Genomic DNA, 27,569 nt, shown 5'->3' with positions numbered 1-27,569 from the left:
CCAACAATCCTGATTGGGAGAGCCACAAACCTGACTCATGGACCTGCATCTGGGATGCAGTGGTGAATGCCCTGACGCCCTCACATTCATTCATAGTCCCCCACTGTACAGACAAAACACCATCAAGGGCCTGTTGTTGCCCTAGCACCCTGGCACTAAGGGAAGCAGTCACATGCTTTGACCTCAGGACAGCTCCAAAGCTGCTGGCAGTCAACCTTCCTTTCCTGAACAAATGCCAGTTTGGGTTGGTTCGCTGACCAGTGGCAGCCACCTGCATTGCCCTCTGTTGCTCCTCAGACAATGCCATGCTTGCCACAATTGCCTCAGGTCCCTGATGCCCAACATGTTTGAGAATTTCAGGAACAGTAAGTGTTTCCAAGCTGTAGTGTTCCTCTTCTGGCTCGGGGGAGAGAAGCCAAGACATTCCTGAGAACCTGCCCCCGAGTCTGTCCCTCAGCCAGTCACGATCTTCGGAGGTGGGCTCTCTTCAGCGGGTTGAGTGAGTTATTGGTTGGAGGAAATAGCTCCTCCACTGAATGCGTACGTGTAGCTGCCTTTGGCTTCTTCCACTGACGGGGTGTCACGTCAGTGCAGCTGAAAGTGTGGATGGCAAAGATGGCTAATGCAGCCGCATGACTGCATTTCCATTCTCCACGTGGGCATTCACATTCTGTGGAGAGAATTCTCTCTTCTCCTGTAGATACCTGTGGTGGTGGGAATGTTTTATTATTTAAAATATATTTACATTTGTAATGCCTTCCCAATTATAGCCTACTGTATGTTTATTTCATGGATATTTCTGTGTTTTCTGGTGTGTAAAAATTGTAATCTTGGGGCCTCTTCTCTTTAACGTCTACATGCTACCACTGGCTCAGATAATGAAGAACAACAAAATAAGTTACCATAGCTATGCAGATGACACACACATTTACCTAACCATTTCACCAGGAGACTATGCTCCGATTCAAACACTGAGTAAGTGCATTGAACAAATCAATGACTGGATGTGTCAGAACTTTCTCCAATTAAACAAAGATAAAACTGAGGTAATGGTCTTTGGAGCCAAGGCAGAACGTATAAAAGTTAGCGCTGAGCTTCAGTCTGCAATGTTCAAACCAACAGATAAAGCCAGAAATCTAGGTGTAGTCATGGACTCTGACCTGAGTTTCAACAGTCACATTAAAACAGTTACTAAATCAGCCTACTATCACCTAAAGAACATATCTAGGATTAAAAGACTAATGTCACAGCAGGATTTTGAAAAACTTGTCCATGCTTTTATCTTCAGTAGACTCGACTACTGCAATGGTGTCTTCACAGGTCTCACTAAAACATCTATTAGGAAGCTGCAGCTGATTCAGAACGACGCTGCTCGAGTCCTCACTAACACTAAGAAAGTGGATCACATCACTCCTGTTCTGAAGTCTTTACACTGGCTTCCTGTGTGTCAAATAATAGCTTTCTAAATACTGCTGCTGGTTTATAAAGCACTGAATGGTTTAGGCCCAAAATACATTTCTGATCTTCTGCTAAATTATGAACCATCCAGATCTCTCAGGTCTTCAGGGACTGGTCAGCTTTCTGTCCCCAGAGTCAGAACTAAACATGGAGAAGCAGCGTTCAGTTATTATGCTCCAAATATCTGGAACAAACTCCCAGAAACCTGCAGGTCCGCTGCAACTCTGACTACTTTTAAATCCAGCAAGAAGACTTTTCTTTTTGTCGCTGCTTTTAATTGAACTATTCACATCTTAAACTGCACTGTAACTTTTATCCATGTATTTTTTCTTTTAATGTTTATTTTATTAGCTTTGCTTTTTAATGACTGATTTTAAATGCCATTTCTTAATGTCTTTCATTTTTTGTAAAGCACTTTGAATTGCCATGTGTTGAAAAGTGCTATATAAATAAACTTGCCTTGCCTAATAAAGATTTCATGTGACACATAAAATGGATTTGTTGATGGGAATTAATGTGAATAAATTAACTCTAGGTTAACGGTACTCTTGCTATCACTACTCACCGACACTCTATAAACCGTGTCCCTCATGCTAGCCCTGACAACACCGGTAAGCACACCTTCATCTAGGCTGCACTGTTGTACGTGTCCTGACTTGTAGTGGTTCTCTCCTCTATCTCCATTCTTCTTGTCATCTTTGTAAAACGATATCAGACTGGTAATTGACACAGCCATGACTTCTAGTTAAATTCAGTGTGGCTAAAATGAAAAGCTTTGTTAAATATGCAAGCACGCGGAAGTCAAAGTCAGCTTTATTGTAAACAAATTCTACATGTGTTATAAATCCAGAAATATCGTTTCCCACAGTGTGACATGTAGCCTATACATAAAACAAAAAGGGCCTAGATAAACGGGGTATACAGTTTAAAATGTTAATATATTTAAAGTGTTCAAAGTGCAGTTTCAGTGCAAGTCAGTTGAAACGATCTTAAGTTGGCGTGACGTTGAGGTCGTGCGACCCTGCTGCTGTACTGGCTTGTAGTTCGTTTATAGCATAACGTTAGCATTTCGCTTTTGGCGACTAAATTTATGATTCAAAAATTATAAAAGTAGGAGAGACATGTGGAGATTATCCGGCTGAACAAAACGTGATCCTTCTCTTAAATGTGTGTCAACCACAGACCTTATTTCGAGCTATTTTCCAAAATCCTATGGAGAAATTGCATTGCGTTTTTGACGAAGGAACCGGAAGAAGTTTACATCCGGGTTTTAGGACGCGTCACTGCGGTTCTCTATAGGCAGCAAGTGTAATTCTGGGGGGGAGGGCCGGGCTGGACCCGTCCAAGTCCAGTTTTGGATAGTCTGGCGTGGTTCCATTCCATTTCAAAGAGCTTTGACGCTCAGCGTAACCTTGTCACACTGCCACTCCAATATCCAATCACAGAGCTTGAGGGCTAATCACGGGATTTGTAAAGCAAGGCGGATGTTGTAGTCCCAAACGATAGCTGGGGATTCTGGGTAGTGTAATGTCTTCGGAAACTCTGTCGTGTCTAAACTCCGAAAAAACAATTTGTTTCTCCGAATCGAAGGTTAAAAACACAAAAGCATTGTACACAATTTAAACCAATCAATATTGTGTAATTAACAAGGATAAACTGATGTTTTTTAGTGGATGAGTAATGGAGATATCACTGCGTAATCATTTGACAGTGTGGGGAATACTTCCGGTTTTATTATGAAAACTTCGAGACCGGAAATACTGTTTTCACCCACGCTAACTTTACATGGAAGTTGCCCCATATACAGTACACGTTCTCCTGGCGAGACCTCAAATCATCTTCGTATATCTATCAAACTGTAGATCCTACACATCCACTGGACGTGGATTATAAAAGTACAATATACACTTCTCGCTAGAAATCTAATAAAAAAGCATTTTAATGGTCAAACTATTCCACAATTTAGGATTTTCCAGAGAGGGTTATTTGTGAATAAACGACCCTCCGGAGCGTTTGCAATCGACAGGAGCATGTTGTTTCTTACACGACCACTAGAGGGGCTACACTTTAAAACGTGTCTCTGGGTCGTATTTAGCTGCTGAACAATCGACCTATATGGTCGTTTTTTGTAGGAGGACAGGCTGTGAAGAATATGTTTCTCTGTTCTCCACGTTCATAAAGCAAAGCAGCAGCATCAGAGCACGGTGCAGAGTCTCGAGATGAGTTCACAGTAGTCCCTCGTTCTTATTAAACATCCATGTTGTAGTCCGCTGTATAGAAAACTGTAGTTTCCATAGTTCCCCCACAGCAGCAGCAGACGCACATTCATGACGTCCGCTGGCGCATCATAAACACGTCGGATAGTGAAAGTGCATTCGGATTCTCTTAAAGTACCGCAGTCTCTTCTCCTAAATCCTTTTGAATTCTCCTGTCCACTATCCCTTAACCCCGTGACATTTCACTCAGAGGTCAAGGAATAGACGATAGGGTTAGAACTTAGGAGCTGATCTTTGGACTATTCGACTGCAGCCCGGCTGTACGGTAATTTACCCAGGGGTGCTCGGGGGTAAAACTACGGTGGCCGGTAGGTGCAAACGCAGAACAGCGGCCCAAAACGCATACATAAGCAGGAAACACCTGCAAATAATGAAATTAAAAACACACAAACCCCGAAAACAAACGCAACAAAAAAATGCTGCAAATACCAAAACGATATGCAAAGTCCAAAGCACGTACAAATCCCAAAACACATACAAAAAAAAAACATTCCGGAAGTGCTCCAGGCCTCTAGGGGGCGCGCTACGTGGAACAGATTGATGTCTGACCAGACATAGAGAGAACGAACAAGAGGAAAGAAAGTTCATTTAAGTGGAGAAAGATATAAGAAGGTACGTTTTGTTTTTATACATAGAGCGTCATATTTATATAGCTAGCGTTAGCGTGCCTAACTACTACACCAGCTGTTGAGAGGATAGCTTCAGGTGAAGAGAAGATAAAGTGAGGGAACAACATTGTTAAAAGAGATGACAAATCAAGTGCAGGCAAATAACACGTGCCATCGTGAGTACCGCGGAAAAAAGGACATTTTTCATTCTTAGCAGTTTGTTTATATGTATGTATTTGTGTATAGATGTTGCAACTATACAGAGCTTTAGCAATTGCCTGTAACTATGGTCATGCTAATAAAGCTATTGAATTGAATTGAGAGAGAAAGAGAGAGAGAGTAGTGACAACATGTGAAGAGGGACAAAGTAATGACAGGATAGTAGTGTGCATTAGAACAAATATAGAGAAGACATTCAAGGAGAGAGAGAGAGAGAGACAAAACACAGATTCAACGGTAAACATGATGTATCTTTCTATTTATTTAGCTAACCACTATTTAGACTATGTGTTTTTGATGACTTGATTAAATGGATTTACTACATCAATGTATGTCTTTTCAGGCCGCCATGTTTTGTCCTTTCTGTGGCCAACATCTGGGGACAGTTCAAGTGCTCTGTGGCTCCTGTGGCAAACATGTTTTTCATTGTCTGTTTATGCGAAATATGTAGAAGCCATCATTAAATTGTAGACCAATGCATTAAATACACAACACAGCTTATATTATACATTCATAATTGTGTATTAGTTCTATCTTTATAGAGAACATTTAGAATCAGATTTTGAGACAGTGAGCCATGACATGATGTTTTCTTCTTTTTCTCCTTGTGTTTTTTTTTTTACAATCAGCATCTGACAGCCCCACAGAAGACGGAAATACTTTCATGATGGCTTCAGCTATGATGACATTTTGAATTTTCTGGAAACTACCCACAATATAAAAATGAGTTTGCGTACTTTAAAGAGTAAATTAAAAAGTATTTCATTATCAAGGGAAAAAAACGACTCCCCTCTGGCTAATGTTCGTGCTGCCATTCAAGAGGAGCTAAATGGACCTGGCCAGCATTACGGTTACCGCTCGATGTGTCAGACATTGCGGCAAAAGCACTCCCTTACTGTAAAAAGGGATGAGCTCATGAACCTGATGAGAGAGCTTGATCCCTCTGGAGTTCAACTTCGCAGTAATAGAAGATTTGTACGAAGAACATACAGCTCTGAAGGACCCAACCACGTCTGGCATGTTGATGGCTATGATAAGCTACAGCCCTATGGTTTGGCCATCAGCGGATGTATTGATGGCTACTCCAGAAAAGTATTGTGGTTGAAGTGTGGAGCAACAAACAATGACCCTGGGGTCATCGCTCAAAATGACATACGTTGTGTCACAGAGCATGGAGTCATACCTATGAGGCTGCGTACAGACTGCGGCACTGACAACGGCACAATGGCAGCCATCCAGTGTGCTTTAAGATCAAGACACACTGACCATGTTGCTGGGGCTGCCAGTCACACGTATGGCTCTTCAACAGCAAATCAAAGAATTGAAAGCTGGTGGTCGTACTTCAGAAAACAGAGGTGTGGTGCTTCTTTTTTTTTTTTTTTACATCCTTGACAGTGAACATAGTATATCTATAAAAAGTAATGTAATTATATTTTCGGTGTATAAGTTCCGATCTCCTACAATAATTGTTTTACAACTAAACTCTGCACCACAGTCACAGCCAAAACATGGTATGCCTAGTGTGGTTGCTGATTTCCTTTTAATTTAATTGATCGGAATCATCAGTTAAAACACAGATTACCCCTTTATCTCTGTTCCTTATATTATATTAATTATATTAATACAGTTCTTATAAATATGACTATTTGATAACACAGGTTTACTGTTATTTGTTATATTTATTTTTGAATCCCTTTACATGGAAATCATCAATGTATAAAAAAAAAAGCTCTCATTTGAATCTGTTTCTTCAGGTCTCAATTTTGGATGGATCTCACGAATGACCTGAGAGAAAAACATTACTTCAGTGGCAGTCATGCGCACACATGCCTAGTGCGGTTTGTCTTCTTGGGTGTGCTACAGAGGGACCTTGACGAATGCAGGGAAAAGTGGAACACGCATATTATCAGACCTGTAAACCAGTCTCGTTGTCCATCCGGGAAACCAGATGTCATGTACAACCTGCCACACAGGTTTGTTTCTATCAATTAAACATATTTCTCAATTTTGTTCAGATTTATTTTTAGTAACTGCCTAAAATTCTAAGAAAAAATCAGTTGCCCCAAAGTACATTTTTCACTGTAAACTGTTCACCTCAGTCAGTCAGTTATTACTCAAATAATGTCTACTATTAAGTGACAGTAACTTTTTTAATTTTCAAAGAAGTTCAACAAAACAACATTTCAAGAACAATTTTGTACAAGTGAATATAAACTGTTGAACATATTGCACATCCAAGTACGGTGGAACTGACTGTGGGTTCCCAGTCCCACAAGACGACTTGGGCCAGTTTGTTCTGGACTCGACCAACAGTCTATGTGGAGACGACCACTTCCAGGAACACTTTGAAAACCTTCAAAGAACGAGTGGTCTAATGCAACTCTTGACCTGGGAGTCTTGTGTTGCGAACTATATAACTATGAAGAACATGGCTAATATGTAAATTGTAAGCCCAGCTTTCAATAAAGTCCAAAACCAGGCGAATTTTGGATTCCAAAGTCCATGTTGCTTTCAAACTGTTCGTAGGTGCTTGACATTGGTATTTCTATTGTGTTTGAGCAGGTTCTGCCGATTGGAAAGCGAGATGTCCGGTGAAAAACCAATTGGGGTCTCGGCTGGATTCCAGACGGTGGCAGGGTGTTTAATCCTGTTGAGAACATCAGGATATCACTGAGGAGGAGTCCTGTTCGTTTTTCTGAGAAGAAAAAGTAGTATTACGGTTTTTTGTTTTTTTTTAAATATCAAGATTGATAGAACTGCCATTAATAGCTAATTATTTTAAGATGTGAACAATGTTGGAACTCAAATAAACCTTCTTTTTCAAGGAGATAGTCTCTCCAAAATTCCAGCACCCTGGTTTCCTCATGGCGTCTTGTGCTTCCTTTTTCGCTGCTGTGCTGAACCTCAAAGACTTCCTCCAATGTAGCAGAAGTCAGCTCTCCCACACTTGAGCACATAAAAGCTCTGAAAACACTTCCATGCTGCTCCAAAGCATGAATCACATCCAAGGCTTCAAGTCCGTCTTTGAATCTAGGAAACATTAGACACAAAGACCCATCAATCTACTATCACCTATCGCCAGGTCAGTAACAATATCTGAAAAAAGTATTAGAACCAATTTTAGATCTACTTCATTTCTTAATGACCTCTGGGTTTTACATGCAGTAAAGTAAATCAATCAATAATATTTACATATTTCTGTTTCATATTTTACTTTTTGACCACGACCAATAACATATATTAAATAAAGTCAGAATAACTTCTGTGAAAGTAACTAAACTGATAATAAAATTATCTCCAAATGCAGGATTGTCCAGTGAATCGATAGATGCAACTCTACCCTTGTAAACCCTCAATCGCCTTGGTATCACAATTGGTCATAGAACGCTCTGATTTAGGCTTTTCTTATCTTTAAATGTTTGTTCCGAGCTTCAATGCACGTTAAACTGCTTTTAATAATTGTAATGATGTTTTAAATGCAATTTTTGTATTTTCTGAAAGTGTAAAGCACTTGCAATTGCTTTGTGTATGAATGGTGCTAATATAAATTATAACCTTGCTTTAACATCTAAATGGTGATGTGTTTGACTTGACAACTATTAAAATATATTGAACTTAGGTTAAATGGTGCAGAAACATTACCTTTGTATGGCAAAATGGTTGCGGTAAATGATGTACCACTGCATGAAATCCTTTATGATTGCGTTTTTGCCATCCACGCCATCTGCAGTCTGCAACAAGCTGGATTTCTGTCGATTGATGCATGTAGTTCCTCCAATGTAGCTGCGCTGGATATCTAGGGTAGAAAACAATCATAATCCATAAACATAAATCAATATGCTGTCAAACTCGCATATGAAGGAAGACAGGTAATTTATCAAATTAAAAATATATATTCTCAATAATTGTAACATCTTCTTCCCCTCCTATGGTGTTCGGTTTAAATCTGACTGATTTACTACTCTCATTAAATAGTATCATAAATGTAAGTGTCCTTTGGTTTCTTGTAAGGTAAATATATCCTTCTTCTTCTTCTTCTTCTTCTTCTTCTTCTTCTTCTTCTTCTTCTTCTTCTTCTTCTTCTTCTTCTTCTTATTATTAAACATTGTGTTTTACACTTAATTACCCCAATCATTTTTGACCAGCTGCAGAGGGGAGCAATAATTATGAATGATACCTAGTGTAAGGAGTTGCATTAATCAAAGTGGCAAGATATTAAAGCGTACAGTATATAACTATATCCATGTCATGAAAGGAGGAATACATTTTTAATATTGTTCTAAGATGACAAACTTGTTCTTACTAGTGTACATTTGTTTTCATTAATGATATTTGTAATGACAGTTAGGTATGATAAATAAATACTGCATCATTTCTAATGGTTTGCCATAACAGCTAGCTAAGGTTGTTCGTTATGGTTCCAAAAGAGGCTATAAAAGCCCAATAACAAACTATCGAAGGCCGGACAATATAAAAACCAAATTCTTCACAGGTTATAAGGGAGACAACTTCATTTTGTATGTTGGGCTGTGATAGTAAAACAACAAATGTTTGCCCTAATATGCCAGCCTACCTCAAGCAGGGAAGCTCTCATAGTGTCATCAGTAATGTCTTCAATGATGGCTTCAATGTTGGTGTTTTTCATTCCAGTGAGGTGCTGGTAGAGCGTCTCTGACAGGAAGCGGGGGCCTGGACCACCATGAACTAGAAGTTGCAATCATCCTCCCAGCATGAAAGTATTCGTCATCTTTTGCAGCTGTTGATATTTTTTGTCAAATTATTATCACATTAACCAACAGTTGCCAGGTTATCATAAAGATATACAGTATAAGATCATTTAATTGTCACGTAAATCCAGCTGCAAAATCCATAAGCAGCTCCTATATTTACAGTACAGTATTAAAAAACAGATTTGCGAACATCATTACCTGCATTGTCGAACGTGAGGAGTTTCCTGTCCTGTGGACCATCAAATATTCTTCTCATTCTCAGGCATTCCATTAGGAGGGTCAGGAACTTCCGCTTGGGACCACCACGTGTCCACTCCATCCTCAGTTTGTCCCTCATCGTCAGTAAACTTAACCTGCATCTGATGAGAGGGGTCGAATGAGGCCCGTTTGAAGCCGCGGATTGCTCCATCCCACACATTGGATCGGTTAATATTAAACCTGCTGCAAGAGGTATTTTGAATTTTTGCAACAGTTCTGCAACAACGTCGGGCGCAGTCAGGTATTCTGAAACAGAATAGCCAGCATGTGTAGTTCTGGGGACGGGGTGGGGGAGGGGGGACGCGGTGGACCCGTTCAAATCCAGTTTTGGACAGTCTGCGGTGGTTCCATCCCATTTCAAGTGCTGTTCGAGAATCAGCGTATCCCTCGGAGCACACTCTCCAATCACAGAGCTTGAGGACTATCACGGGGTTTGTCAAACTGAGCACATGGTGTAGTCCAAACGATAGCTGGGGATTCTGGGTAGTGTAGTGTCTTCTGCCATCCTTTACTCCGAAAAAACATTTGTTTCTCCGAATCGAAGGGGAAAAATACAAAAGCATTGCACAAAATTTAAACCAATCAATGTTGTGTAATTAACAAGGATAAGTCTGGTGTTTTTTAGTCGATGAGTAGTGCAGATATCACTGTAAAATCAATCGACAGTAAGAGGAATACTTACTTTCGGGTGTACAATTCTCCGTTATCCAATAGGAATGGACGCTCACATTGCCTTTAAGGGCAGCCGACACATAATGCCGTGCTTCCATGAGCGTCAAATCCCGCCGCAGATGGGAATACATTGCAATCAGTTGAAAGCTATTTGCGTCCCTTTATGAAGCTGAAGGAGCCTAGGAGCGTCACAACTGGACGCCACGGACAATGACCAAACGTTGCTCCTGGACGCTTAGGGAGTGAGAGTGTGTTGTCGGAGCATACACATTTGTGTAGTTGCTGCAGTGATATTTACAAAAGGATGTCGATCCTCTTCCTGTTCTTTTTTTTAATACATTAGGTTCTAAACTGACAACAGCACTTTGTCATACTCCTGCACAATCCTTGTAAACATTTGAAATGGATGCAACAAACAATAGCTGATCTTTGAAAAATATGTGTGGGTGTTTTTTGTATCGTCTGACTCTTCACTAAGACGTAAGTTGTTGTCGGTGTCCTTTGGAAATGTATAAAAGTATAATTGTTCTGCTTCCCGGCGATGTTACCCACTGGGATTGGAGGCTATACAAACAAACAAATGAAAATACACACCAAACAACTGTGTCACGATGCAACTGTCAACATCGTTTACCTCTAGAAGGTGTTCTGACCCGGGACCTCTTCCTGGAATGGGGTTGGTGCTCCATCCTATTTTTAACCAGGAAATAATAATGATGCAGTTGATCTACTGTAATGCCAGTGTCATTAGCACACAACGGTATTTATTGATTTCATGTTCACAAATTCAAACCTACATGGTATAATTACATTTTTAATTAGTCTTACCCGATCAGACGCTGGTTATGGGTGCCTGAGAGATCTGATAAAGGTAAACAACAAATATATTCAAACTACTGTACTGTTAAAACATTCTGCTTCTTGTGGCACAAAATAATATGTTGACAATGTTTTATTTTACCCTGCAAACTGTTGTCCATTCTGGGAGTGCTCTGTTCATTTGGAAAGTCCCACACCTGCATACAACACACAAATGACTGACTGAAATAACATAATTAAGAATAAATGCCACGATAGATCCAAACTGACCACGGTGTCAGCAAGACTGTCTCCAGGTGGCAACTTTACAACAACCACACTGTCCTCGTCACTTGAAGAGGTTGTTCCAGTGTAACCTAAGAAAATAAAAGTGTCATGATTAATACTATAAAAATAATTGTTCCCCTACGTCTGTACCTATCATCAAATGTTGGTTTGAATCCTGAATTATCGGATTGACATAAATCAGAAAGGATTCAATCGAAACACAAAATGTTTGTGAAATGTACATTATATTGACCGTCCTTTTCACTCTCACATTAGGATTTACATTGGGGCACAACAAACCAACATTGTTGTGAGAAAAAAGGTTAATTTAGAATTACAATCCTTAAGAGGGAATTTATATTTAGTTTGAACAGAAGGAAAGTTTGGAAGCTTTTGTTGATACTTAAATTCTATTTCTTCTGCCACTATTCATAAAAGACCATTTGACCTCATAAGTTCAACCACGAAGAGAAAGGAATGATGGGTGGAATGAATTGTGTTAAGAGAGTACAGATGTACAACGTACAGTAGTAGGCCTGTTTATAATATTGAATTCATCATAGAAATGGTGTTGACATTTGTAGTCTGGTTCTTGTTATTATGTGTGAATACATTATTTGTTCTATAAAATGTTCTATTCAATTAAATACACATTTGAAAACCAATTGATGGTGTATTTATTGTTTTTAGTTTAACTCTACAAAAGGTTGGGGTGCCTTGGGGTCGAGAAATATTTTCAGGGGTGCCTTGGTAAAAAAAAGGTTGGGAACCACTGCTCTATATCACTTGTAAACATGTTGATACATTATTTACACCGGGCGAAGCCGTGCAGTTAGTCAGTTTTACTGTATGCATCGCATTGCTGCACAATTTATATAAGTTGTGCAGAAATCTGGGAGAGAATATTTAATGTCATTGTTGTATTTAAGGAGGATAATGTGCATACGTTTTTTCTCTTTTTATTCCTCCTACTGTATATAGTTGTGTTTGGTGTAAATAAATATGACTGATATATATTTCTGTATATATTTTTTTACAGAAATAACTACATTCTTTTAAATTTAGTTTTTACTCTTACTGGATCATGACTATATCTGCAGGGTTTTCTGGCCATTTGCCTTCGCTGGCTCCAAAGCCTTCTAAAAATGGTGGCAATAACTTTATTATTTATGAGATTGTAATATGATAAAATGTCATCAATCCATAACATCACCACTCTGCATGTTTGTTTGTTTTGCAGTTTACAGAACACAGATTAGAACATTTATAAAAGTAATGATATGTATAACAGAACATATTCAATCAATACATTTCATAGCACTTTCATTTGGCCAAAAGCTTTACCCACAATGCAATTTTTAAATACAAAAACAATAATAAGTATACCCTAATTAGTCTAGAAAAATAAAAGCTAAATAATTTATCTAAATAGTTTATTTATCCTCTGTTTATTATTGTGTGTGCCTTCCCCTTGTGTTGTTAAGTTATTAAAAAGAAATAGAGATAGATTTTTGTTTGATTCCCAAATAATTTCTCCCTTACTCCTGGTGATTTGTTTAGTCCCTTTGAGTACTGCACTTGAACACTGTTGAATCTAACACATTACACTGTGTACTGGAAATGATTCTGCTGCTTTATAAAGCCTTTCAAAGGGCTGATGGGGGATTTACCGTGTGTTTGTAATAATTAACGTCAGGTATACTAATGTCAAACAATGAATTATGCACATGTATTTGTAGTACGCTGGTAATATAATGTCAGTGGTTCAACACTATACATTCCATTTTTATTGTAACCTACATTTTTGTTTTACCCCATCTGACATCTTTCAACTTTCAGTTTGTGACAGGAAGTGGTATAGTGAAAATATTTTATTTTGTATTTACTGTTAAATATCCTTACATAATACTGCTGCTGTGTGCATACATACAGTTGCAGTGTATTAATAATGATAATGAACTCACTGAAAATTATGGAAGAGGATTCGGGTCACATACACATTTGGGAGGATTTAAAAAAAAAAAATTCTGACTTTTTCCATAAAGTCTGACTTTTTGACTTTTTCCATAAAGTCAGAAATCCTCCCAAAAAAATAAATCATGTGGCCCGAATCCTCTTCCGTACAAATGTCATGTCTTTATGAAGGAATGTGTTTTTGTCTCTTTGGCTGAATCCATACATTCTCTCCACCAGTGAGTGGTTGTCAGTGAAGCCCCGCCCCCTGGTTCTTCACTGATAAGTGATAACACCCAGCAGCTCCACAGTCCTGCCTCCATCTAGTGTTCAGTAGTGAAGCTGCTCTGTGAATCCAACAAATCAATACAACAGGCTGCACCTTGTCTCAAGTGTCAAATGGAAAGGGACCCGGGTGGACACAACACTTCAAAATGTCAAGGATTTGTGCTTTGTACAAATCTGACAAACGATTGAATAAACATCCAATACAAAATACACTGAGATACTACAGTCCGTGAACTCTCTCTATTTGAAGGTTGGCCTGACAGAGAGAATGTTCCAAATCAGTTTTCATTTTTACAAATGTATTTATTAGGACTTGCTTCAGAAGGTTCAGAATGTCTAAAAGCAAATTGTAAATGCAACATTCCTTTAATAAACGATCAATGATCTCAAGGGTCACTTTCAGAGGCATCCTAACTTAGCCTCTAAAGAAAAAAGTGACTCAAGTGATAAAGTGATTATACTCCAATATATTTGGTAAATTAAAACATTTGTTTTCCAGGTTTATACATTTACAAGCCAATCATACCACTAATATAGACAGGCCAGGAATGACAGAAATGAATACATTTCCCGAGATCACATCACATACAGTAGATTAGGATCTAAAATGATCTGCAAGATGAAGTCATGTAAACATATAAAAACATTTATGACGACCATGAACCTGTATAAAGGCTACTGCGCAAATACGGCTTTGTTTTAAAACATTTTACGGCTAGTAACACCAAATATTTAAAAAATCCAAATCTAGGCCATGTACATTTTATGTCCATAATCACAGAGGGCTTTTTGTTTTGAGTTATTGATCAGGCACTACTACCTTTTATAAATGAATATGTTATAACAATGGTGGAATGTAATGAAGTACTTTTACGTGAGTAGTGTGCAAGTATAATTTTGAGGTCCTTGTACTTTACTTTAGCATTTTCATTGTATAGTACTTTTCTACTCCCCTTCATTTTGGAAGCCAATATTGTACTCTTTACATTTCTACATTAATCTGACAGATTGACTTCAGAAGAATAGAAAATAGAACAAAAAATAAATAAATGAAAAAACTAATGGATACCTTATGATATATTACTAGAGGTTGAGATATCTGACAGCATTTTATCAAGTAAATAAAACTAGCTTCACAATTATTAGCTGTGATCAACACTATAATGCATACATTATCCTAATACAGTAATGTATATACGTATATGATTTTGAAATGGTCTATTACGCACATCGAGTACTTTTACTTTTGGTACATTATTTGTCTTTTGATGCCAATATTTTTGTACTTTTCCGTGCAGATTTTTGTCTTGTAACAGGGTATTTTTACATTTGAGTATTGCAACTGGTACTTCGGTAAACATTCTGAGTACTTATTCCATCTCAATATCCAATACATACTGTAGCACCGTGTCAACCTCATCGCTACAATGAAGTAAACGTGTCTGAACCTTCCTGATCAGAGTTGCTCTGAGACGTTTCCTAAATCACTCCGATGCCATGACTCCTTGCTAGACTTCTTTCAGGTAATGAGCTCAACGAGAGGATGTTCTGAGCAGCTCCTGTCATGTCTCCAACAGGAAATCATCATCCAGGTTTAACATGCTGCTATAAATGTCATGGGCAGAAACAGAGTCTGTACCATCATGCCCTCTGACACCTACGCTGTGTGTGTGTGTGTGTGTGTGTGTGTGTGTGTGTGTGTGTGTGTGTGTGTGTGTGTGTGTGTGTGTGTGTGTGTGTGTGTGTGTGTGTGTGTGTGTGTGTGTGTGTGTGTGTGTGTGTGTGTGTGTGTGTGTGTGTGTGTGTGTGTGTGTGTGTGTGTGTGTGTGTGTAAAGGGGGTGTATGTACAGCATCAACATCTACGCCGTGACTCATCCCCATAGATCACGCAAACACACCCCTGTGTCTTGGAATCATTGCTCTCATGTTTGCTTGTTTTCTTTTCCATCATCTTGGCCGCGGAGTCTGTGGAGGAGGCCAACCAGTCTGAATAAAAGATGCATCACTGACAGATTCACATGGCGGAGAAGTGAGGTAAACCCTCGGGTGAGTCACCGTGCAGCAGGAAAGTTGACACGTTAAGGTGTTGGATAATGTCATGACTCACAAACTGATTTTGGTAAACAACCAACACATGCACTGTCTTGATACATTTTACTGTATGGCTCCAACTAATTATTATTTTCATTACTGATTTATTTGTCAGTTATTTCCATTTTGTCTATAAAATATCAGAACATTTTAAAGAATCTTGCGCTTTGCCAAGTAAAGATGTCAAGTAAACGGTCCAAAAGCCATGATGTAAGAAAATAGGCATACAATCTTTATATTTTAAGATTTCTAAACCAAGAAGTGTTTGGTATTTTCTATGAATTGAGGAATTGTTTGTTCAACTAATTGTTTGTTCTTTGTTTCACCATCAAACTTTGACATTAAACATATCTTAGGCGACATTCACTACAAATGTAGGTGGTGATAAAACCTCTTATTTTAATGATCACATGTATTTTATTCAACAAATTGGACCTCAATCACAATCTTTATGATAAATACGTTTTAAAACGTATAAATCAAAAAATTATATTTTAGTCAAAGTCATGTAGGCTACAGGGGCCTAAATAATAAAACAAGGTAAAGAAAACACACACACATAAAATGTCATACGTACATGTACAGATCATAATATAATGTACCTATGTATTAGTATCAATGATTTATATAGTTTTTTGTAATCTGTTTCCTTAACTTTGGTTTGAATTGTTAATGCAAAAGAATACTTGGTTATTATTGATAACATTTGTGATGTAATGTTTGTTCTACAGAGCTAAATTAAGAGTTGGTTTGCCTAGTTGTGTACTTTGACTTTATTTAAAAGTTTTTCTACATTATCAGATTTAATTAAAAAAAATGTACGTCTATTTTATCTTAGCAAGTCCCCATTGAAAATCCTGTTTCTTTTCTTTTTCTAAGGAAACAAAGGTCCAGTCTGTTCTTCGCCTGTTGCGGAGTGGGAATCTATTTCTGTTTATTAAACCAGCGACTAGACACGTGTTCTCAGGAGGATTGCGGTACTATCAGACCACTTTCACTCTGGCGTGTCATGAGGACCCAGACACGATAACTGGCACTGCAGTGAGAGATGTGTGTGCCAGAAAGGGGTGGGGGGGCAGAGACATGCCGTCACTGAGCTGTCAGCCTCACTCGTCTCTCACAGGTGAGTCAAGGTTCTCTCGTGATTCACGTCTGTGAAGAACGAAGTCCCATCCCCTCCCCTTCCTATTATTTCACTCCTCCTCTCCATTCATCTCTTTGTCCGGATTCCCTTTCCTTCCTGCCTGCTAATTGTTGTCGTACCACACCATTTATTCCTCCCTGAGCCTGCAGTACTCCTCCCCAGGCTGACGGCGTCTCGGGGGCCCTGCTGGGAGACCTCCAGGAGGTTCAAAACACTCTCACACCCAGTTCCACCTGCGGGCCTGTGGATCCCGACTGGGGATTTCACCGCGCTGATGACGGGGCACACTCTTCCTTCCTGAGCCCACATAAATCTGTCGGTGGGCTCAGACCCACAGTCTAATATTAAAGCTGTTTCCATGACATAGTGCTCAGCAGGGGGAGGGCAGCTGTTGTTGACTAACATGAGCTGGAACAGGAGGGCGGGAGCCGTGGTTTGACTCTTACTGATCTGCCAACAAAACACTGACCTATTATTGGGGATGGTGTTGCTGTTGTTAGAAAGCAAAGGTTTTAACCCAATTAGGCCTATACAAGAGGCAGTGCATGCACTTTCCATACCCCTGCATCAGTTATTCGATTTTTTTTTAAGCTAATATATTACGTAGTCAGTGTTATGTTTTTGCCTGTCGGCCCATGTTTTTATTTCGCTGTGTGTAAATAGCACCTTTATTCTTCTCCCGGTAAAATGGCAAGAATGGACTTGTAAGGACATTTTTCAACAGAGTGAAGGACCTCTGTCATCTCAGACTCTGAGAGAGGCTACTGACCTTAGGCTATAATCAACACACACACACACACACACACACACACACACACACACACACACACACACACACACACACACACACACACACACACACACACACACACACACACACACACACACACACACACACACACACACACATATTTGTAAGGAAAATGTTGTATAAGTGTTGTTGTAAATCAATTACTAGCAAACAGTGTTGCTATAAAAAGAGACAGAACAGGAGTCATATAATTAAAACATTTAATTTTGGAGCTTAGAAAAGTATATACAAACTCTTTACAACTTTACGAACATCCATTCATTTTAAACGTATACAGAGTATAAGTTCTTCAGCCTCTGCAGAAGACTAAACAACAATTAACAATCAAACATCTCTAACATAATTCCGTAGGAGAATTATCTACAGTGACACATTCTTTTACATTTTGAAATGCTAGATCAAAACAATGCATACAACATTCTGCAGTCTCGATTGCCATTGCACTTTTCATACATCTGTTACTCACATTATGACCACTCTGCTCTCAAATAATATTGTCATTGTAATACTGAGCTGATGCAAGAGAAGCAACAGAAAACGTTTCTCCCTGAGGTCATTGGTCAGTCCGCTGTGTCATCAGCAGTGTTCAGGACTCATGGTTCTGTATAAAGCCCGTCATAGGATTTCAGAACCCAGAGGGAGGATGTGCTCCGGCTCCTGCATGTAGCTCACCTGCCAGGGAAGCCCCAGAGCTGGAGAGGGCTCCACAAAAGTGTCCATGTATTTCTGAGTGCAGGAGGCCCACATGCCCGGCTGGTACCCCAAACCCTCGCCCACCTGTGGGTATCGCATAGGGCTGGGCGGATGGTCGTGGGGGCTGCCGCAGTGTCCATATGAGGCATAAAGCTGTCCCTCAGGGGGGTAACAAGGGTAGTGTGGTGACGGGGGACATGATGACGCGGTGTTGTCCATGTACACATGAGGCTCCGCGGGCAGCCGGTGCAGGGGAGGCCCTTGTTGAGGGGGCATCTGGTGAGGGATGGTCGAGTGCCAGGGGACGTAACTCTGAGGCTCCAGGCGAGGAGCCGGGGCCCGGGTCTGCTCATGCCGAGATGCTCCATGCATGGCAGCGGGTCCTGCAGACGACCTGTTGCACTCCCGGTGGGCGCAGGGCTTGCTGGGGGGGTTGGAGCTCAGGAACACTGAGAGAGCGGAGATGCGGTTGATGGCCCTCTGCAGGGTGGCGATCTTTGACAGCCGCTTGCCGCTGAGGTCGTGGTTCAGAGTGACGCGCAGGGCATTGAACGCCTGGTTGTAGTCCATGATGCGTTTCCGCTCACGGACGTTGGCGGCCATCCTTCGAGCTTTTGAGCGAACCGGTCGATTACGCTTCTTGGTCTGACCTTCCTCCAGGTCACTAGGGCTGGCAGAGCTCTCGCTGTCTTCGAAAGATTCCTTGGGACTCCCTTCGTCCTCCCCCTCACCCAGCACGCCAAGCTCCAGCTCTTCTTCAGAGAACTCCGATCCTTCAACACTGCTGCAGCTCATTGTGTCAACAACCAGGGCAGATCTTCCTGCTTGTATCGTAGCGAGGCGTTTGCAGACGACTTGACGCTCTCCCTTGGTGCTCCCTGACTTGTTTTGTGGGGCTGCCGGTATTTGCTTCTGCGCCGACAGCCCAGGTATCCTCCTCCTCTGACTCCTCCGGTGCCTTGTGATTACTTGTACCTTGACAAGACAGGTTGGCCTGCGTTTTGAATGCTCTTGAAGTCACATGGTACAGTCACCTGTGAGGAATGGTGCACTCTCTCTCCCTCTCCAGGTTTATGGGCGCCCTCGAGGCAAATGGCACTGTCACCTCCTCCTCCTACTCTGACTCTCCCTCACATCCCTTACGGGATCATAGCCTACAGAAGAGTGTCAACACTTCACGTCACTTTTAAACATACGCAAAACATACTCATTATTTGGATAGCAATTTACATCACACTTTTAACACGTTGACTGAGGTTTGATTCCACGATTCCTCCTGTACTCCAGTTACCTGTTTGTACTTGAGACTTTCCATGAGAGTTTTCGAAAGTAGTCACCTCATTGAATTTCTGTCATTACAAAGAACTCTATCAGTAAACAATCGTTTATTTTTCCACACAGTACCATGTGTGCTTCTTTTGAACATCATTAGCCATGAAGAGACATTCATCTAAATAGGCGTTACACCAATATTAACTCAGGGGCATTCATGACAAATTGCACATTTATCCAAATCTGTTAGACACGTTTCCCCTTCTCTCAGGTCTGGGAAGAGCGGAACCCTCTTATCTAGCGCAGGTTCGATTTTTCCTAGCAATTAGTTGTCTCTGGCGTGGCGATTGTGCCTCTCTCTGCTCAGGTTTAAGGGCCATGTAATTTAGAGTACCTTCCCTTGGAACACGTCACCATAAATTAGGGCCGAGCAGCACCCGAGGACAAGAGCAGAGAAGGCCCTAGACTTCAAAGAGGGAAACAGCAAGGCCAAATATTTTACAATTAGACCCTGCAATTGCTCCTGGTTAGGCTATCGATCTTTCACAACCTTTGGCTAGTGAAGATGTGGTGGTGATTTTGACGAATGATCTTTGAATGAATATTTTAGAAATGGTTTCATATTGATTATAATAAGCGATGTGTTTAACACTACTGAGTGTCATTCGTGCTCTGACGTGATATTTTAATGGCCTACATGCCAGTGGAAGAACAAACCACTTAGCACTTTTTTAATGACTGCCACTTATTCACTTTTAGACTCTGAGAGGCAATTATCTTTGTGTATTTTGAGTGAAATGTGTGTTATTTGCGAGTGCCAAACAAACACAAATTTCCATTTTATGTAAATGTAATAGACCAGGGGTTCCCAAACTCTTTCAGCATGAGACGCAAAACAGAAATGTTGTGGTCCTACGGGACCCAAGCTCACAACATGTCATGATTTTCCATAATATCTACATTTATAAACAAAGAATACAACACACCATGAATTTAAAATGTGAATGAAAATATTTATTTAATTATAAAAGTGCATCGCAGCAATGGACTGCACAATTAGGTTTAACATAACATTACATTACATGTTGCTTGTTAGACGCTTTTATCCAAAGCGACTTACATACTCAATACTGTGGGCAATCCCCACAGGAGCCATTTGGGGTGAAGGGTCTCAGGGACACAACGACATGCTGACTGCAGTGGGGTTTGAACCTGTGACCCCCTGACCCCAACACCTAGTCTCTATCCACTGCGCCCACACCTAACAACCTTCCCTTAGAGCTTGCCCAGAAAAAATAAGGATCAAAGCAATGACAAAACATGGGAAGTGCAGTCAAGTATATACAGTACATCACAGGTGAAACCACATTTAAATGATCAAAAGTGCAACATTAAGTTTGTCACTATATTAAAAACGATGTACATGTTTTTAACACTTTTAAATGAACAAAGCTGTTGTAAAACACTCTGAGAGACAAAGAAACTCCAACACTTGGCAACTGATTAACTTTACTGACTTATTTAAAATATTTACAATATTTTCTGATCGGACATGCTAGAAGGGGTATTGTATCATATATTGAATTCATGATATAATAACAATGACATCTAAAAATGAATGTCCCGAAACATAAAATATGTTTGTTAAATCATCACCTGTTTTCTGGGACTCCTCTTTTATTGTAGTTTAAGTATCTTTATTAGCACTGATCGCTTTGCATGGCCGTCAGTATAAATCAGTCTAAAATGACATTGAATGATTTGTCGGCATCAGGGCCGGACTTAGACATTTTGGTGCCCTAGGCGAGATTATAATTTGGTGCCCACCCCTTTATATACATAAAGAAGGTTTCAAATGTATTCATTATTGTATGAACATGTTTTAATTGGGGGGAGGATGTCACATCCTTTAGGGGGGTATGCCTCCCCTGCAAATCTTGTTTTAACATTTAAAATGCTTCAATCTGGTGCACTTTGAGCAGAACTACTAGAGACTAGATCTAGGGGGTACAACTCGAAAACACCCATATGAAAAAGATCGGTTTACATTTTAATAACCAAATAAGTATGTGAACATAACCAATAACCCATAGTCAATAACAAATAAATGTAACGTATTTTATTTGTGTTGTTCATTTATATCTTATTCTACCTAGTTAACATTTATTTATTCATGCCTTTTTTTATATCTCCATTTTTAAACGATATATTTGGTTTACTATCCTATAGAATACATTGGAATGATTTCAAGCCTGTTTTTATTTATCCTAATGGAAATATTTGTTTACATACATTGTGACCAAACCGTTTGAGACCTTTACCTCACTGAGCTGTAGTTATCAGCCTCAACAACAATCCGCGGTACCGATGCGCTGTGTGTGTGTGTAGCAATGCTGGTGACCCAATTAAAACGGGATTTTTTTTTATTTGAATTTGGGAAAGGCTGTAATAGACAATAGAGAAATTTGAATCTGAATCCTAAATCATGGGTTGGATATCATTTTCTTAATTTAGGACTAAACTACTAGACACAGAAAATAAACAGATTATTTTGTTTTGTTCACTACTGATGTCATGACATGTCAAACAGCAGTTTTCCTCTGCTTATGGCCAAGTGCAACAGGTCCAGTAACTAAAGGGTAGGCCCTGAGACACTGAACTGTGGGTCGCTGAGAAGCATTGCTTCCTTCCTGCCCTCTTCTTTTTATGGTACGTCTATCAGCTCTGAGACACCAGCTTTACAGCCCAGAGCTGACGCTCTAAAAGCCTATCCCTAACCCTAACTGATCTGAGGTGGGAATGTTCTCCAGCCATTCTACTGATGTGTCCGAGAGATCAGCAAAGATTGGACTTGGATTACTCACCTTTTGCAAAAACATTAAGAGATAATAATAATTGATATATATATATATATATCCTTTATTTAACCAGGTAAAAAAACTCATTGAGATTAAAATCTCTTTTCCAAGAGTGACCTGGCCAAGAAGGGCAGCATGTACAAAGTTACAACATATAAAACACAGACATGAAAGGCAGACAAATACAGCTGTAAAACACAAATAAAATGGCACATTAGCCAGTCAATATGCGAAGTAAAACAAACTATTAAAATCATTCAAAAACTGGCAACATTTAAAACGATTTCAGGATATACGAGCACTCACATCGACCAATGGTGTCGTGTTCTCTGTCCTTTAAGATGGACCTGAATTCCCCCATAGTGACTAAATCTGAGAGTTTCAGCTCCTTCTGTACATTGTTCCAAGCTGTGGGGGCAGCATATCTAAAAGCTGTTTTCCCCAGTTTTGTTCTCACTGTAGGGACCAGCATCTGAATAAAATCTTGGGAGCGCAGGCCATATGGACTTTCTCTTTGACACATATATGTGCAAATGTAGGAGGGAACCAACCCAAGCAGAGATTTATAAATAAAACCCAACCAATGGGAAAGTCTGCGAGCAGACAAAGATGGCCAATTAGCAGCAGCATATAAAGTGCAATGGTGTACTCGATATCCACATCCAGTGATAAATCGTAAGGCACAATGGTACACAGTATCCAAGCTCTTTAGGCATTGGTCAGAGGCATTCATGTATAGCAGGTCACCATAATCTAATACAGGTAAAAACGTTGCAGATATCAGATGTTTCCTTGTCTGAAAAGAGAAACAGGATGTATTCCTGTAAAAGAAACCTAATTTTATTTTTAGCTTTGAAACAACATTTTCCGTGTGTAACTTGAAAGACAAGTTCTGTTCAATAAGAAATCCCAGATATTTGTAAGTAGTGACCCTCTCAATGTCAGTCCCTTGTGCAGTACAAATATTGGGTAGAATAGATGGTAACTTTTTGCCATTCGAAAATATCATCACTTTGGATTTTTCAGCATTTAATACCAACTTTAGTTGATATAAATGGGTTTGTATGACATCAAAGGCAGACTGGAGGAAATCTAGACTTTGCTCTATAGAAGCGGAGGAAGAATAAATAACAGTGTCATCTGCATAAAAATGGTGAGAAGCATTTGCTAAATTATTACATAGATTATTTACATATATGGTAAAAAGAATGGGTTCTAATATGGAACCTTGTGGCACACCCTTTGCTATCGGGAGGAAGGAAGAAAAGGACCCAGAAAATTGGACGCATTGGGTTCTCGCTGATAAATAATTTAAAAACCAACCTACAGTATGTCTAGATAAGCCGATACTGTACCTTCAATCAATCAATCAATCAATCAATCAATCAATCAATCAATCAATCAATCAATCAATCAATCAATCAATCAATCAATCAATCAATCAATGTTTATTTATATAGCCCAATATCACAAATGTTACATTTGTCTCAGTGGTCTTCACAGTTTGTACAGAATATCAGTATGACAATACGACACCCTCTGTCCTTAGACCCTCTGTCCTTAGACCCTCTGTCCTAGACCCTCACATCGTACAAGGAAAAACTTCCGGAGAAAACCCCCAGTTTAAAGGGGAACATGGGAGAAACCTCAGGGAGAGCAACAGAGGAGGGATCCCTCTCCCAGGACGGACAGACGTGCAATAGATGCCGTGTGTAAATTGAAAAGATAATACATTTGCAACATAGGTAGTCACATACATACAGTATTGACGATCACAGTGAAAATGTATTGGCTAAATGTTCTTTGTTGCAGAATTGTTGCATAATACAATATGTTCTATTGTTTTTGAGTTGTTTCTATTACATTTCTATTGCTTATTAAAAAGTGCATATTTTGTTTTTGTTTGAAACTTGAAGACCTACACCCTAAAGCCATTCAGGTTGACCTTGCATTCCACACTCATGTCTTCTACTGTAGATGCAAGTCCCATTTAAACAGTTAAACACTAAACACTAAAATTGGCCATTATTGGTAGAAAGAGAAGTCACTTTCACTTTAAATGGTAGAAATGTTCACACAAACCTGAATAAATGACATATCAACAGTACAAGGTACAAATGTTTCTCACTGACACAATCTAGCCCTAATGACAAAATACAATCTAAAATAAAATACTTGCTTAAAAAAAAACATTGTGTAGATTTTAGACAGAGCTCAAAATCATTTTGTGGCAAAACAAATTGTGCTCACTCAAACAGAGTGCCACTAAAGCCACACGACAATGTGTTAAGCATTACATTCATTTTTTGTCTTTGTTTTTGTTTCAAATCCGGGAATCTGACCCCGCCTCTTGAATAACCCTGCTGATCTTTTGCATACCTTTATAGCTAAAACTGTTTGAAATGTTCAGCCCCTGATGCTCCGAGGAGAGTGTAGGCTTTATCACAGGCCGTGATTTACGGCTTCACAAACATGTCAGATTTACTGCTGCGGTGTAAAGAGCATGAAGACTACAACCTCGGACTCTCCCCGTCCATTCATTTCTGACAGGTGACAAGACACCAGTAATTATCAGCCGCCGGGAATAAATCACTAGATTTTATCACGCAGCTCGCCATGCCCTTGGTGGAATAACCATTTTCAAGCAAAGGGAACCCGTCCACTGCCGCTGAACCTAGGATTTGTAAATCTCCTGCTCAAGCCCCCATAATGACTGGTTGTTAGCCGCTTGTTATTAGAGGTCTGTGTGCCAAACGTTATAGATGTATATTTCCAAAGAGGTAGTTAGGGGTAATAAGTGAGTAAGGTCCAGGTCTGCTAACCTTGGCTTTGCAGTGGTATGTTAATGCATGTTTTTGGTGTCTGCCATGGAATTTTCTCACCTCAATAAAAAGCCTGCAGTCAGAAAAAACAAACGGCTTGTGGTTATCCCTGCCGCTCCACTATGTGTCCCAGCACAATCCCTTAGAAAGTTAATGTCAGTATAAGTGTTATCAAGCACACTACCAATCTGTGGTCATTCATGGCGGTTATTTTATTTGCGATACTCAAATCTCTTTTATTGCAAATAAATAACTGTTGCTTTCTTCGTCAAAAAAGGAATTTTAACTAATGAAATTGAAATATGTGTATTTACAGTGGCAGAAATACCAGTATGACCCCATCCTTTAAATGTATTTGTTAAATAATTGCTACTAATGTTTACTTGCTAAAATATAATGATAATGATTAAAATGCAAAGAGAATTCAATAAATGTAAATGAAGAGAAGAACAACTCCTTAATTCAAATGTTTTCTGAATTAAAAGTCCATATTTATATCAGAAAAAGCACAACAGACATACCCACTATACTTTCAGAGTGTTGTCTTATATTCAATTATTGCAGACACATTAACACGTGAGCAGCATTTTAATGTCACAGCTTTAATTGCTCATTTGAATAATTGTAGTAAAAAGAAAAATATTTGTCTCTAGAACACTGAAACATTGACTTGAATTAAATGTATTATGTCAACAGATTTCACACAACTGTATTAAGTTAGTTGAAAGCAATACTATTACTTTTAAATAGGTCCAACTTAAAGGTCCCGTGTCATGGCCACTTCTACTGATCATGATTCCATTGTTGAGGTCGACTAGGATAGATTGATATTGTGCAATGTTCCAAACTCACATTGGTTTCTCACAGCATCTCTGTATAGTGTGTGTATTCACTCTCTGTCCTAAACGGCTTGTTGGAGCTCCTGACCCCCCCCCAGGTCTTCTCTGTGTGAGAGTGTTACTCCCTACAGGGCGTACGTTGAGGGTGTGTGACTCTGCAGACCGTTTACATGCAGCAACACCTTCATAGCACAGGGGGACGGGTGATAACCGGAAAACCATGACATGGGCCTTTGACAAACAATATGACAAATGATACAGATGAATAAATACAGAGATCACTGATCACTGTATCTTGGTGTCATTCACTGAATTTGCCTTGATCACAATATCATTTTTGTTGTGAGCAACCAACAACTTTACAAGTTGTTCCCCGAAATCAAACTCCTGGAAACATCTCTGCTGCAGAACAAACTTCAGCACGCCTCTATGATTAATGACCGTGGCCGTGACAGATAGTCTGTGAATAAAACTTTCGGTGCCGAGCAGTGCGTGCTCAAATACCTGGGGCACTGTTGCAACCCAACAACTGAGTTTTATAGCTCCGTGCACGCGGGAAGGGATTACAGCAGCCAACGACACGTAATTGCCAGTAATTTCAGACAGAATGATTCACAGCCTGGCTGTTTTGATTTGTTTCTAACCTGTTGGACAGAATCTGATATGTAGACACTCTCTCACTTGTCTCTACGGCACATGTTGACAGATGATAACAGCTCTTACTAAACATGAATACTCCTCAGATCAAACTGACACTTTTTGTGTGTGACAATGTTCAAATGATTGTTAAATGCTTCATGTCTTACTCACACACTGTACAACAAGCAGTAAAGATAAGAGTGTGGACAGATATCTGCTGGGCAGCGCACCAAAGAAAACAGTCACGTGTCAAGTGAGATTTGTAAAGGCCTCAGAAAGCATACAAATACAGAGAATACGTGCTGGTTCGAGGGGAAGAAAGTAAGAGCACTACATTATTTTCATTTTCTGTTACAGCTACTTTCTCTTCATTACCTTCACTGAAAAAACTAAAACGGTTGACTTTAATTAAATGTATAGTTTTATGTCCACAAATTCCACATAACTGTATCAGTTTAGTTGAAAGCAATGCTATTAAAGGTCCCATGTCATGCTTTTCCGGTGATTGCCCGTCACCTTGTGTGTTATGAAGGTTTTTCTGCATGTAAACGGTCTGCTGAGTCAAAACCCTCAAAGTACACCCTGTAGCGAGTACAACTCTAACACAGAGAAGACCTGTCTGTGCTGCCCCAGAACGCCTCATTGGACATTTCTCTTTTTCCATTGTTTTCTTCCGTTCGTTTTCTGTGACGTGTGAACCCCCAGATCAACAACAAATTACCGGATTGGCCCAAATGGACCAATCCGCGGAGCACCTCACACACCAGGACCCCTTGGCTAACTAACAGGGAGTCCCATTGACTTGCATAGAGCTCCCTGAACACTGGTAATAGACGAGTTGGGATGGCGGA

At 39.7% G+C, this 27,569-nt stretch overlaps 1 protein-coding gene across 1 annotated transcript; it reads right to left on the bottom strand.

Moving 5' to 3' along the window:
- Nucleotides 1-18,210: 18,210 nt before the first annotated feature.
- bhlha9 (basic helix-loop-helix family, member a9) lies at nucleotides 18,211-19,083 on the bottom strand. The gene has a single exon (XM_034098507.1). The coding sequence runs from the start codon at nucleotides 19,081-19,083 to the stop codon at nucleotides 18,211-18,213; it is 873 nt and encodes a 290-aa protein (XP_033954398.1).
- Between the last annotated feature and the right edge of the window lie 8,486 nt (nucleotides 19,084-27,569).

This window comes from Pseudochaenichthys georgianus, chromosome 14 (assembly GCF_902827115.2).
Source record: "Pseudochaenichthys georgianus chromosome 14, fPseGeo1.2, whole genome shotgun sequence".
Classification (NCBI taxonomy): domain Eukaryota; kingdom Metazoa; phylum Chordata; class Actinopteri; order Perciformes; family Channichthyidae; genus Pseudochaenichthys; species Pseudochaenichthys georgianus.
This window is presented reverse-complemented; position numbering and strand designations above follow the sequence as displayed.

Excerpts from the sequence above, each read along its gene's own strand:
- bhlha9 (XM_034098507.1), bottom strand. The coding sequence starts at position 19,083 with ATGAGCTGCAGCAGTGTTGAAGGATCGGAGTTCTCTGAAGAAGAGCTG.